The 12,422-nt window shown below is 44.5% G+C and overlaps 2 protein-coding genes across 2 annotated transcripts in view; both read left to right on the forward strand.

Moving 5' to 3' along the window:
* NUP107 (nucleoporin 107) overlaps positions 1 to 4,489 on the forward strand; it is a 34,605-nt gene extending 30,116 nt beyond the window's left edge. Inside the window, exons 23-29 of the mRNA XM_035544283.2 lie at positions 137 to 243; positions 1,156 to 1,258; positions 1,502 to 1,662; positions 1,922 to 2,047; positions 2,755 to 2,868; positions 3,165 to 3,332; positions 4,160 to 4,489. Coding sequence (XP_035400176.2) covers positions 137 to 243; positions 1,156 to 1,258; positions 1,502 to 1,662; positions 1,922 to 2,047; positions 2,755 to 2,868; positions 3,165 to 3,332; positions 4,160 to 4,267 — 887 coding nt within the window. The 3' untranslated portion in view covers positions 4,268 to 4,489. The remainder of the gene's footprint in view (positions 1 to 136; positions 244 to 1,155; positions 1,259 to 1,501; positions 1,663 to 1,921; positions 2,048 to 2,754; positions 2,869 to 3,164; positions 3,333 to 4,159) is intronic.
* Positions 4,490 to 5,146: 657 nt separating this feature from the next.
* SLC35E3 (solute carrier family 35 member E3) lies at positions 5,147 to 11,123 on the forward strand. The gene is made up of 5 exons (XM_035544295.2): positions 5,147 to 5,657; positions 5,773 to 5,883; positions 7,123 to 7,281; positions 8,255 to 8,337; positions 8,807 to 11,123. Exons 1-5 carry the CDS (start codon positions 5,268 to 5,270, stop codon positions 8,991 to 8,993), a joined length of 930 nt encoding a protein of 309 aa, XP_035400188.1. The 5' UTR covers positions 5,147 to 5,267; the 3' UTR covers positions 8,994 to 11,123.
* Positions 11,124 to 12,422: the final 1,299 nt, after the last annotated feature.

Below are 12,422 nucleotides of genomic sequence, written 5' to 3' on the forward strand. Positions count from 1 at the left end.
CCTGTAATTTAGCATGGCAATGTGAGTGTGACTAGACTGATTACTAGTAGTAAGAAGTCTACAGACAGAGTCTGAGATTCATTCAGTGGCAAGTTTGAATTTCTGATCACTGTTGCACAATTCTCTTTTAACCTAGGTCTGGATGTTGCAGCGATAACAAAAACTGTTGTTGAAAACATACGCAAGAAGGATGCTGGTGAATTCAGTCACCACGATCATATGTTAGACACAGGCACGACAGAGGTGGGTAACTCTTTTGGGCAGATACTCCAGTTTGCAGAAAAGTACAGAGTCCTTTACCATATATAATCTATATTTCTCTTTAAACAATGGTGGAAATTGTCTTGAAAAAGGCTCTGAGGAAAACAAGCTTTCCACACGGCCAAGTGAGGAGGTGAATTGGATGAATTCTTCACTTCTGTTTCTACATCTCCTTGATCTTCTGGGCCGTGACGTGTGTCACTCAGCAGCATGCTTGTATGAGAGCAGTAATTGAAGATCAAGGCAGTGAAACAACTGTGACAGAGTATGTTGTAGCTGAGAGCAGGGTATTATCCTAGCTTCTAAGAATTACGAAGATTGACCCTTTGGAGCTCAGGTGCACCTCATTACATGTTCAAGTAATACATTCTAGCTACTACACACACAGCCTTACTGACAAGTTTTTTGTCATTACTATTGAACGTCAGCTGGATCCAATCCAGTGCTTTAGTGCCAATGGGGCAGTTAATAGCCAGCACTCTTTCTGCAGAGTATCCTTTAGAAAGCAACTGATAGGTTGCAACTCTGGTTGCAGGCTGACTGAACCCCTCAAGTTTATAGCAAGGGTTCCATACACCATGTTTATGCAGCGTGCTCATATTAAAGTTTGAGGAAGGTGCAAGGTAATCCATAAAAACTCTTGAGAGTTGATGCTCATCTGTTGGCCTGAAAGTCTTGGCAATACTTGGAAATGGATTTTGGCTGAATCTCAACTGCAGAGTTTGTTTTGTAAGCTTTTGATACAAAAGGTATGAATAAAGTGATTCTTACTAGTATGTTAAAATGCTGTCCAAAGATCTCTAGAAACTTATGTTTTGTTGACCTGATTTGTTGTATTTAACACCAGTACGCTTGAAATGTTAGTGAATCTAATTAATATGTTGGCTTTTACAGGCGGATCGGCTGAAAATAGATGTAATTGACTGGCTCGTATTTGATCCTGCGCAGAGGGCAGAAGCACTTAAGCAAAGCAATGCAATCATGAGGAAGTTCTTGGGTACTATACTTCAGAAATACTCTAGACTTTTTAAATGTTGTTTTTGTTCTCTTTGACTATTGGCATTACATTTTATGTAACTTTGAATCTAGTCTGCTAAAAAGCATGGGCTATGTAGTAGAGCGAGCACAGTCTGATCCATCTTTTTTACTTTTAATGAATAACTGTGGTACAGTTTGTCTTTTTATACAAATAAAGTATGGAAAGTACAAAGCTGTTGACACTCAGTTTGCATTCTTGTAGCATCCAAGAAACATGAAGCTGCAAAAGATGTGTTTGTGAAGATTCCCCAAGACTCTATAGCAGAAATATATAACCAATGGGAAGAGCAGGGAATGGAAACTTCACTTCCAGCTGAAGATGACAATGCTATAAGAGAACATTTATGTATTCGGGCATATTTGGTGAGTTTCAAATATAGTTCCAACCGTATTCAAGTTATTACTTAAAAATAAGGGTGGCTTTGCCTCGGTGGTGAGATTTTAAACTTTGTCCATTTGATTTGATTTCTGATTCCTGGATGCACTGTAGCTGAAAGTTTACAAAATATTGAGGACCTTTCTGTACCCGTTACAAAGGAACTTTTGGCTTTTGTGCATTTAATTAATGACATTCTTAGAAATGAGTGAAAAATGTCCAAACGTTGTTCCCAATGCAATCCAGGAAGCCCATGAAACCTTCAATGAATGGTTTAAACACATGAACTCAGTTCCGCAGAAGCCTTCTTTGGTGCCGCAAGCAAGTTTTACTGAAAAAGTGGCCCATGAACATAAAGAAAAAAAGTATGAGGTAGGTAAAATTTCAAGTTATTTACTGTAAATATTTATATTCTTGCATAGGAGGCAGTCTTAGTTTAACGAAACAGAAGTCTGCTAACTCATTTTGCATAAGAACTCTATTATAAAATATCTTGTTTCTGTGCTGAAAAGGGGAAGTATAAAACAGCAGAATAGTAAGGTAGCTGCACAGTAAATTCTCAGGCTTCTTTCTTATGTGACAGCTGTACTTATAACACCGTATGGTAAACATTCATTATACGTGTCAGCGTTATAAATAAATCTGACTACTTGATTTTGCTATTAACCATTCCCTAGAAGTGGAGGATGAAGGCTGTTTTGTGTTTTATTTGTCACATTTTCATTTCTGAAAGATGCTGCTGTGGGTTTTTTTTTGCCAGAAGTTCTTTTTGGATATTTGTCCAGTATGAACATGCTATAGTCAGTTTGTACAAGTATTATTTTTATAAGCATGACAGAATAAATTATTTAAAGTTAGCTTCTCCTAGTGACTTTGACTGTTCCTGAACAACCTTTGTGATATTCTGTACAGGGAGTAAAGTGATGATGGCAGTAGCTGTTAGCACCAGGCTAAATTTTAGCCATTGGCTGAAGATTGTAATTTGAATTAAGAGCTGTGCTAGCTGCTATATGCAAGGTGAAGGTTCTGTGTTAAAATAGCCTTGGAAATTAGCAGATAATATTTTTTTTCTTTGCCAGGTGGACTATGGTATTTGGAAAGGTCTCTTGGATGCTCTTACAGCTGATGTGAAAGAGAAAATGTACAACGTGTTGCTGTTTGTTGATGGAGGATGGATGGTTGATGTTAGAGAGGTAAAATGAATTTTTATATCATGGCATAGACCACAAACGCTGGATCGTACCCAGCTGTGCCTTTGTCATCTTTAGCTTGACGTCCTTCTGTTTACTCAGCAGTAATTCTCTCTGGCCTTGCTGTGACCGGTTACAGATTGCTTCCCCTTCAGTTACTTCATAGATCATCTCTGGCAGTCCAGTCTAGGCTGGTTAGCCCAGTTTTTTGCCTCTGACGCTACTAATTGCATGATTGCATTGAGTCGCCTTTTAAAGGTAAACACTCATAATACTCATACATGTTTTCCTATACTAAGGATGCTGAGGACGACCCTGAGCGAACACATCAGATGATTTTGCTGCGCAAGCTGTGTCTGCCAATGATGTGCTTTTTACTGCACACGGTGTTACACAGTACTGGACAGTATCAGGAGTGCCTGAGATTGGCTGACGTGGTCGCTTCTGAGCGACACAAGCTTTATACGGTGAGTTACTGAGAGATCTAGACAGCTTGGCTTCCAATTAAAACTTCTGTGGGTTGACTGTGGGCAAAGCTTCTATTCAGAAAGGAAGATACCATATGTTACTTAACATCCGAAGTTTCTTCATCTCTTCCCATTCGCTGCAGTAGTAAAGGGTTTCTTTGTGTGCTGACTGAAAGCAATCTAGGAATTAAATTTGAAATTCATCATCACTGAAGATGACAACTCAGTTTTTCTGAGTAGTGCAGTTACTAATTTTTGGATGAGGGCTATTGATATAAGTTGAGCTGTAAAATTGTAACTGATTTTTTTTTCCATTACATTTCAGAACATTTTATAAGCACACTTCATTTTGGAGTACGTGGTTTACCTAACCTCTCCCTCCAAGACCCTGAAAAACAATCCCCCCAAAATATATCACCAAAAAAGGCACAATGTCCTCTGCTCCCTCCCCACCCCCCCCACCCCCCCACCCCAAAAAAAAAAGAAACCTGACGAGAACCATCAATGCTAAGAAAAATACTGTGATGCATTTGCATGGATTGGCTTAATATGTGCAGCAATAACAGGAAAATTAAACTGGGCTGCTTCCCAATAATTTTTGTACCAGTTATAAGACAGAATTGTCTTGACATTACTTGCAGGTTTTGAATACTGCCACTAGCTTCCAGTCCTTTAATAAATGCCATTCTGAAATGTCTGTTGTGGACACTGTCCTAAATGAAAAAGACATGAAAACATTGTGTAACTCAGTTAACCACCATTTATTTTGGTATCAGTGCAGTTGATTGTACAAAAATGTAACTCAATTGTGTATTTTTTATTTTTAGGTGTTTTCAAAAGAAGAACTCAGAAAACTTCTACAGAAGCTGAGGGAATCTTCTCTGATGCTTCTGGACCAGGACCTTGACCCACTGGGATATGAAATTCAGTCATAGATTTTTGTGTAGATACTTGCGAAGACTTTTGAACATGAAGTCTAGACACATTGATTTCAAGAACAAAAACATGCATCACTTAAGCTGTTCTGATCTTTGGTTAAAGAAAAACAACAACTCAGCTTTAAATTATGAACTTGAAAGATTCTGACCAACATGAGAGGATATTTGTTACAGGCCCTCTTTTGTATTTTTTTCTAATAAAAGTGGTTTTCAAACAAACAGTGTGTTCATTCTAATCTACCCTGTCTGTGTGTATGGGGAGAGTGTGAACCTCCTTAATGTGCTTGCTGTGTGCTGAAGCGCTGCCTCCAGAGCATTATTCAGCAGTAGGAGAATGTGCAAAGGTTCAGTGGAAAAGGGGTGAGGATGCATAGAATCATTAAGGTTGGAAAAGACCTCAAAGATCATCTGGTCCAACCACCCCCCTACCACCACTGTCACCCACTGAGCCGTGTCCCTAAGCGCCACGTCTGTCCTCTCCTCGAGCACCCCCAGGGACGGTGACTCTACCACCTCCCTGGGCAACCCGTCCCAGTGCCTGACTGCTCCTTCTGAGAAGAAATGTCTCCTCATTTCCAACCTGAACCTCCCCTGGCGCAACCTGAGGCCATCCCCTCTGGTCCTATCGCTAGTTACCTGTGAGAAGAGGCCGACCCCCAGCTCCCCACAGCCTCCTTTCAGGCAGTTGCAGGGAGCAATGAGGTCTCCCCTGAGCCTCCCCTTCTCCAGACCACACACCGCCAGCTCCCTCAGCCGCCCCTCGCAGGGCTTTTACGGCCGAGGAGCTCAGGCCGCCGGCTGACGGGGCCCGTCCCCGTCTCCCCGGTGCGGGCGGCGCCGCCGGAAGGCGCGGGGCCACGTGGCGCGGGGGCGGGGAAGGCGGCGGCGGCCGGGGCTGGGCCGGGCTCTGCCGGGCTCTGCCGCTGCTGCCGCTGCTGCCGCCGGTCCCCGCCGCCGGTCCCCGCCGCCGCTGCCGGTGCCGGCCCCGCCGTGCGCCATGGGCTGGGTGCCGGCGCAGGGCCGGCTGGCGGCGGGGCTGCTGGTGAACCTGGCCGCCTCCATCTGCATCGTGTTCCTGAACAAGTGGCTGTACGTGCGGCTGGGCTTCCCCAACCTCAGCCTCACCCTGGTGCACTTCGCCATCACCTGGCTCGGCCTCTACCTCTGCCAGGCGCTCGGCGCCTTCGCCCCCAAGAGCCTGCGGCCCGCCCAGGTGCTGCCCCTGGCCCTCAGCTTCTGCGGCTTCGTCGTCTTCACCAACCTCTCCCTGCAGAGCAACACCATCGGCACCTACCAGCTGGCCAAGGCCATGACCACGCCGGTCATCGTGGCCATCCAGAGCCTGGCCTACGGCAAGACCTTCCCCCTGCGCATCAAGCTCACGCTGGTGAGGGGGCTGCGGGGGGTTTTGGGGGGCTCGGGGAGGTTTTGGGGGGGCTGCGGGGGCGGCCCTGTCGCGGGGTGCCTTCGCTGAGGTGCCCGGCGCCGCCTCTCGCCCGCAGGTGCCCATCACGCTGGGCGTCTTCCTCAACTCCTACTACGACGTCAAGTTCAGCGCCCTCGGCATAGTGTTCGCCACGCTGGGCGTCCTGGTCACCTCGCTCTACCAAGTGGTCGGTAACGGCGGCCGGGGGGCTTGGGGTGGGGATGGGGGGACGGGGGTGCCGCCCGCCGCTGGTCGGGGCAGGCAGGGGTCTGAGGGTGAAGGTCGTCACCAAAATGCCTGTGGTGTTGCGAGTACCTCACGTCTGGGCCTTTCCCAGATGGGGAAGACTTATTACGGGGAGAAAAATGGATGTATCCAAGGATTGCCTTAGCCCTTTCTGCCATAGCGCTGGACTAAAAGCCTGCAATCAGCACCTTGTCAGCCGTGACCCTAAAAGCTTCCCACATTGGAGTCACCTGTCATGTTGACATGAAAGCCATCATCACTTTAAACTCTAATTTGTTCATGGCAGATAAACTGTGCTTCCAAAAGAAGCAAGGCTCTGCAACTTGTAGCACACAAGATGAGAAATAGTGGTCTTTTGTTCTGTTTGGGGGCAGAAGGAGAGAGATGGTGCATACTAAACTAACTTCAGGTGGTTGTATACTGGAGAAATGATAGCACCTGAGTGAAATTATTCTGTAATTTTTTCAAAAAACTTAGCCAAGTCATATTGTGTGCACTGGAATCCATGTTACTAGTGAACATGACATGAAAGGAGCAAAAGTCACTATGTTTGGTAGTCAATTTTTTTTAATAAAGCTCTGGAAATATTCCTGACAATAAACTACAGAATTTTTGTCTGTGGAAGTAAATTGATGACTTTGAAAAACAGCATAAGCAATGCTGCAATCAGTGAGGATTAGCAAGTGGTGTACACAAATGTATTATAAGCACGCTCTCCACTTTAGAGTGCAGCATATAAAGAAGGGCGGGTGAAAGGTGGTCCCTGCAGCTGCTTGCTCTGCTTTGGCAGAGGTGCTCAGCTCCATCACAGAGAGGGTCTTGAATTTGTGTTGGCTAGAAGGGAGCTGGCATTTTCTTCCCAGCTCTGCTACTGTTTTTGTTCTTCCTCAAGTATAATACCTTGCTGCCGGGCAGGAAGGAAGAAAGGAAAAGGAAGGTTTAGGTGCTAGGCATTTAGCTGAGAGGAGTTTCACTCTCTTCTCTTTCCTCCTCCCGTGGCTGCGTTCCGCTGCTTGTGTGCTTACAGAAGGCCAACACCTGGCCCTCTGGTTAGGGAACAGTAGACAATAATGCTCACCAACTCAGTTACCTAGTATTGTCTGCGTGGCACGGCCTCTGTATTAGTAAATGGTTTGGGGTTGCTTTCCTCGTGTTTAACAGCTTTCTCTTTTGGTTTTAGTGGGTAGGAGCGAAGCAGCATGAGTTGCAGGTAAACTCTATGCAGCTGCTGTACTATCAGGCACCAATGTCCTCAGCTATGTTGTTGTTCATCATACCCTTCTTCGAGCCAGTCTTTGGAGAAGGGGGGATATTTGGGCCCTGGACACTTTCTGCTGTGGTAAGACTTTCATTGACTCTCTTTTTTCCTTAAATAAGCCATCATTGCTGATGTATTTAAATTTGATATTTAATGCTAAGATCTGTTTCTTTGTGAAACAGATTTTTGTACAGTCATTAACTATGATGAGATGAGAGGGGCATGTGGAAAGAGGAAAAAAAAACTTGTCTGCTCCGCTTCCTCTTAGAGGAGTTTGTCTGTCAATTGATTCACCTCCTTATTCTCATTTCTGTTTAGAAGGCACCAGAACAACAGGAAAATCTGACAAAATCCAGAAGCTTCCCCTAGTGTATTAAATTAGAAATATGTAAGTGCCCTGGTTCCAGCTCTTACTGTCCACTCAGAAAAGAGATAAGCATGCTCACTTCTGCCACTCTCAACTCCTCTTCTGTGGAAGGTTGCCAGCATTGGTTACTCTCTAGAATGGCCAGTGTGTTTTCACCAAGAAGGCTGTAATTTCTCTTTAGCCTTCTGCTGTCCTTGGTGTCACCGAAAGAAAGCCAGTGGCGTTTTCTAACCGCTGCTGATCACGCCACTCCATGGTGGGTGGAAGATAAATACTAGTAGTGATCGAGTTTATAAATGGAATAGCAAGTATTCAGAATAGTAAAATTGGATAATTTTTCCTTTTTTTTTTTTTTTTTTTTTGTGACCGTCTCTTGAAGGTGAAGAATGTAACTTCTGTGTGTATGAGTAGCCAGGTTTTCCAAATCACTCATAACTGTTCATTGAGAGTAAAGAAGAAAAAGCGTGCGGTTATATCAGTATGTATTTATGGACATCATACCCTGAGCTACTCATACGCATCACTGGTGTCACTACTGACTTGAAATTATTTCTATTTTTGTTCTCAATATTTCTTTCCTGCCTGATATTTTGCATTTGAAAGTAAAGGAACCTAACTAAATAACCTGGAATGTCTGCGGATGGTCAGAAGTGTGTTGGGTTGCTGACTGTGTCCGTTAATCCACAGATAATGGTACTGCTGTCTGGTATAATAGCCTTTATGGTAAACTTGTCCATTTACTGGATCATTGGAAATACGTCACCTGTCACGTATCCTTTGTAACGTCTAGTTGTTTCTCCTGTTTCCAGATAAATTATGTTAGCATTTATTTGGATGGATCTGCGGTGGGAAAACTGGTTTGTAACCTGCCTGTTTTCTCGTACATGATGAAGCTGGAAAAGCACGTTCATGTTTTAGTGTCTTTTATTTCTGTGGTCATGGTTCATATAGATAACCGCGGTTAACTCACTGACATGACCTTCATGCCTACAAAGAATATTTAACCTCACTTTGGCTGCCTCGAGGAAGAATTGGTGTGGCAATTCGTTGAGTAGGACAGGTGGAAAGCTGTACACGGAGGTTAACTCGTCTCATGGGTGCAGAGATGCTAGAGAGCCGTGCAAGATGAAGTCAGTGTGATGCACCTTTACGTGTCTTGAATGCCATTAATGACGTTCCCGAGTGTTTATGTTAACAGTAAATCAATACTATTTTTGTTAATCCTTAACAGCCGTCTAGATATAACATGTTCGGACATTTCAAGTTCTGCATCACCCTCCTGGGAGGGTGCCTCTTGTTTAAGGATCCGCTGTCTGTTAACCAAGGCCTTGGGATTCTGTGCACGCTGCTGGGCATTTTAGCCTACACGCACTTCAAGCTGAGCGAGCAAGAAAGCAATAAGAGTAAATTGGCTCAGCGTCCATGAAGCAGGGTTTTCTGGAGATTGGGAATATTGGGAAGGAAAACAAATATTTAAGTATGCATTGGTTCTAGAAGGCACAAAATTGCCTCATTTGTTTTGAACTATGGTTTTAGTTTAACTGCCAGGATGGTTGTTCTGTAACTGAGACGAACAAATTGAATTATGTAAAATGCCAGGGTTTGCCCAGCTCGGTCTGGCCTATCATTTTCAGTAAATTTAAATGGTCACTTAAAAAAAGAACGCGGCACACTTCAAATTGCTGTGGAAATTTTACTAAAGTAATTATATTTTTTACATACCAAACGAAATCGTGATGGCTACTGTATTGAGAGAAAGAGAAATAATCTTGCCTTTGTGACCATGCCAGTATTTATGGTTGTGAAGAAACTCGGAGGCACTTTAATACAGACGTTCTGGTATGTAATGATGCTTCCTCCTTTTTGTCTGGTGGATGAGGAAGAGGACGAGCACCTTGTTTTGTTGTTTTAAACAGGGCTGCCAAACTCATTCCTGTTTCTCATATCCTTTCTTATGTATGCTTCACGTGAATACACTGATGAGTTTCGGCTAAAGAAATGAGATAAAATTACTGGAAGAGGGAGACACTGGAAAACGTGAAGCCTTGGGCCAGGCTGTAGAAAAGCAAGAAAACGGTTCTGAACTGTTGATCTTAAATTTTGCTTCTGATCTGTCAGGACGTTAACAAATTCATTGGTGATTTCAGAAAACGTGTTGCTGCTTCATGATTTTCTCTGTGCCAAAACCGAGGCTGGACACGAGATCTTGTACGTACTTGTGAGCCTAATCAAATCTCCTATTTGTGGTAATAATCGCCAAATATTTTGCAGCCCGTGCACACAGGCACCCATACTAAAAACATTCCCGGAGAAATCTTTGGGAAGGTCACCGCAGCCTGCAGTGGGCGCAAAGGCTGCGCGGTTCCCTGCTGCCCGCAGCCCACCTCCTGCCCCAGGTGCGTTGGGCAGGATCCGTGCGTCTCTCTCGTTTCGGGGATCACTGCCGGGTGCCTGAGCAGTGCCAACAAGGCAGCGGTCACTCACCAGAAAGGCCCCAAAAACGTGTCCAAGGGACTGAGGAGCGCGAGGTGGGACCTACTTCTGCTCTAATTCGGGAGCGCTTTGAAAATTGCTTCATGCCGGTAGCGAGCACTGATTTTGACAGCATGGGAGGAGGGAGAAGTTGAGCACTGTTCTATTTTAAAAAGGAAAGGAGAAATAAATGCTCTCGGTAAATCTGGTGAAAGCATATGTTCGCTAGATTTGCGAGGTTCGAATCGATTTGCGGCATCTTACTCCTTACGCTTTGGAGTTTATTTTGTCTTCATCTACCTCTAGCAGATTTAAAGAGGGGAATTACGTGAACATAAAGAGGTGTTAAAGTTTTGCAGCCATCAAGAGAAATAATATTTAGTTCCTCTGAGCTAAGTCTCCGTGTAAGAAACAACGTAGATCTTCTGACGCTCATAAATTATTTATTCTGTTACAGCATTCATGGCCTAAGAAACAGTTACTTCCCTGTGTAACCTCAGCTTACACTGTAATACTCCATAACATTTCAGAGTCAGAAATACCCTAGTAATTTCACATCTTTACTGACTGTATCCTAGCCGTTGTACTGGCCCAAGGATAGTTTTTAATACATTTTTGTAATTCTATAATTAGTTTAAAAATCCAGCCTGGACTGCTGAAGGATGTGTTCAGACAGGACAGTCTCTGGATGCACATCCTTCAGTAGATACACTACGAAAGCCATTCGCATTAATTTGTGCTGTGCACAAGTTCTTCTAAAATATAGTTAGACCACAAAGACTCTTATGGTCAGCGAACAGTGAATTAGAAGCCCCTATGACGACAATATTTGAGATGGGACTGGAGTGTGGCAAAATGAAAACAAATGTCTGAAAATACAAAAGACGCTGTAGGGAGAGGAGCAGATCTGCAGGAGAAAGGTAATAGCATGGTGTAAAACAAAACACTGTAAATACAGTCTGTTTCTGGAACGTCCAAGTCTCAAAGGTCACTTACGCGACATGATTTTTTTTTTTCATATGTTCAAGAGCTCTCCTTTGAGATTCACCTATTGTACCTAACAAATAAAGTATCTTGAACTTTTTCTTTGTTGTGTGGTTCCAAGGATTGAATTCGGGAAGCCCTTTATGTGTGTTGGTTCTTTGGATATCGTATGTGGGGTGGGAATAAAGTTTTAACCACTGGACTGGCAGCTGCTTGTTGAGGGGGGGGAACAGCTCTCGTCTCTTTCATCTCCTGCTCGAATCGCCTGCACCTGAAGGGTATAGGTGTGTGTAAGGCAAAATGGTGCCGCTCGGGTTTCTGTCTGTAATTTACAGAGCTGGCATGTTCTAGGGCTGAACTCGTGACGAATGCGGGAGGCTGCGTGCCTGCCCTCCCTGATACACAGACCCACCCGGAGGTGCGCACGTGCCTGCATGCTTAGAAGCTGCCTGGCTGCTTTTCTTCACCCCCTTCTCAGCCTCCCCCCAAAACTCCTGAGTGCTCCAGGCTCCGTGCACTCCCTCCCCGTGTCCTGCACAGAGGTCCCCGGTGCGAGGGTCTCACCGCTCCGGCTCCTGCCCCAGCCCTGAGCAGGGAAGTCCCAGCGCTCTCCGAGTGGTGCCGGGGAGCAGGGCAGGAGCGAAATGGAGCGAGCAGGTACGATGCCGCAGCAGGGGAACCTTGGCACCAGCCAGCTCCTTCCCTTACAGGCAACCTTACGGAGAGTTTGGGGGAATTAATCCCGTGCTAGGTTGTAAAGCGGTGAAAAGGAAGGAAAGGATGAAAGGGACTTTCAGGTTGAACCATTTTACTGCAAGTGCTGTGACAATATACTTAGCCAAACTTTCAAATCCTGAGGTAAGTGCAGAGTTTTAGAAAAATCACTGATATTTACCCAGGGGTAGAGTCGCTTGCTCTGCTTTTTGCTGCATCGCTTTAATGTGGTTTCATGGCATTTATGTGTATTCAGTTCAGTTTGGGCTTTCATGGAAGAGAAATCAGAGTCTCGACATCTTTAACAATGTGTACAAACCATGGTATTTACTGTCTGCTTCTGTTTTGACTTCGTATTTTATATATGACTGAGCTGTAGTAACAAGTTGGACTTTGGTCCTTTTCTGCTATCAAGTGCTTTGCTGCTTTTCTTAGCATTTATTTTTTTTACTTTAAAAAGTTACCATTACTGTAGTTCCAGGGTAAAAGCTAGCATAGATACAAGGGTGGCATTTAAAAATCAGAGCAGATCCAGATGGTTCTGAGAAAAACATGAGTCACCGATGGCAGAGTTATCTTTGCTAACCCTGTCCCTGCAAGTACTTCGTAGTGCATCCACCAGTTTTTCTCATTTTCCCCAGCGGATAGGAAGCTGCCTTCGCTCACACACGCATTCTTGGTTCAA

This window comes from Cygnus atratus, chromosome 1 (assembly GCF_013377495.2).
Source record: "Cygnus atratus isolate AKBS03 ecotype Queensland, Australia chromosome 1, CAtr_DNAZoo_HiC_assembly, whole genome shotgun sequence".
In the NCBI taxonomy this organism is placed as follows: domain Eukaryota; kingdom Metazoa; phylum Chordata; class Aves; order Anseriformes; family Anatidae; genus Cygnus; species Cygnus atratus.

Excerpts from the sequence above, each read along its gene's own strand:
- SLC35E3 (XM_035544295.2), top strand. The coding sequence starts at position 5,268 with ATGGGCTGGGTGCCGGCGCAGGGCCGGCTGGCGGCGGGGCTGCTGGTG. Across the intron at positions 5,658-5,772 it reads TGCGCATCAAGCTCACGCTG|GTGCCCATCACGCTGGGCGT; the intron begins GTGAGGGGGCTG and ends TCTCGCCCGCAG. Across the intron at positions 8,338-8,806 it reads GGAAATACGTCACCTGTCAC|ATATAACATGTTCGGACATT; the intron begins GTATCCTTTGTA and ends ACAGCCGTCTAG.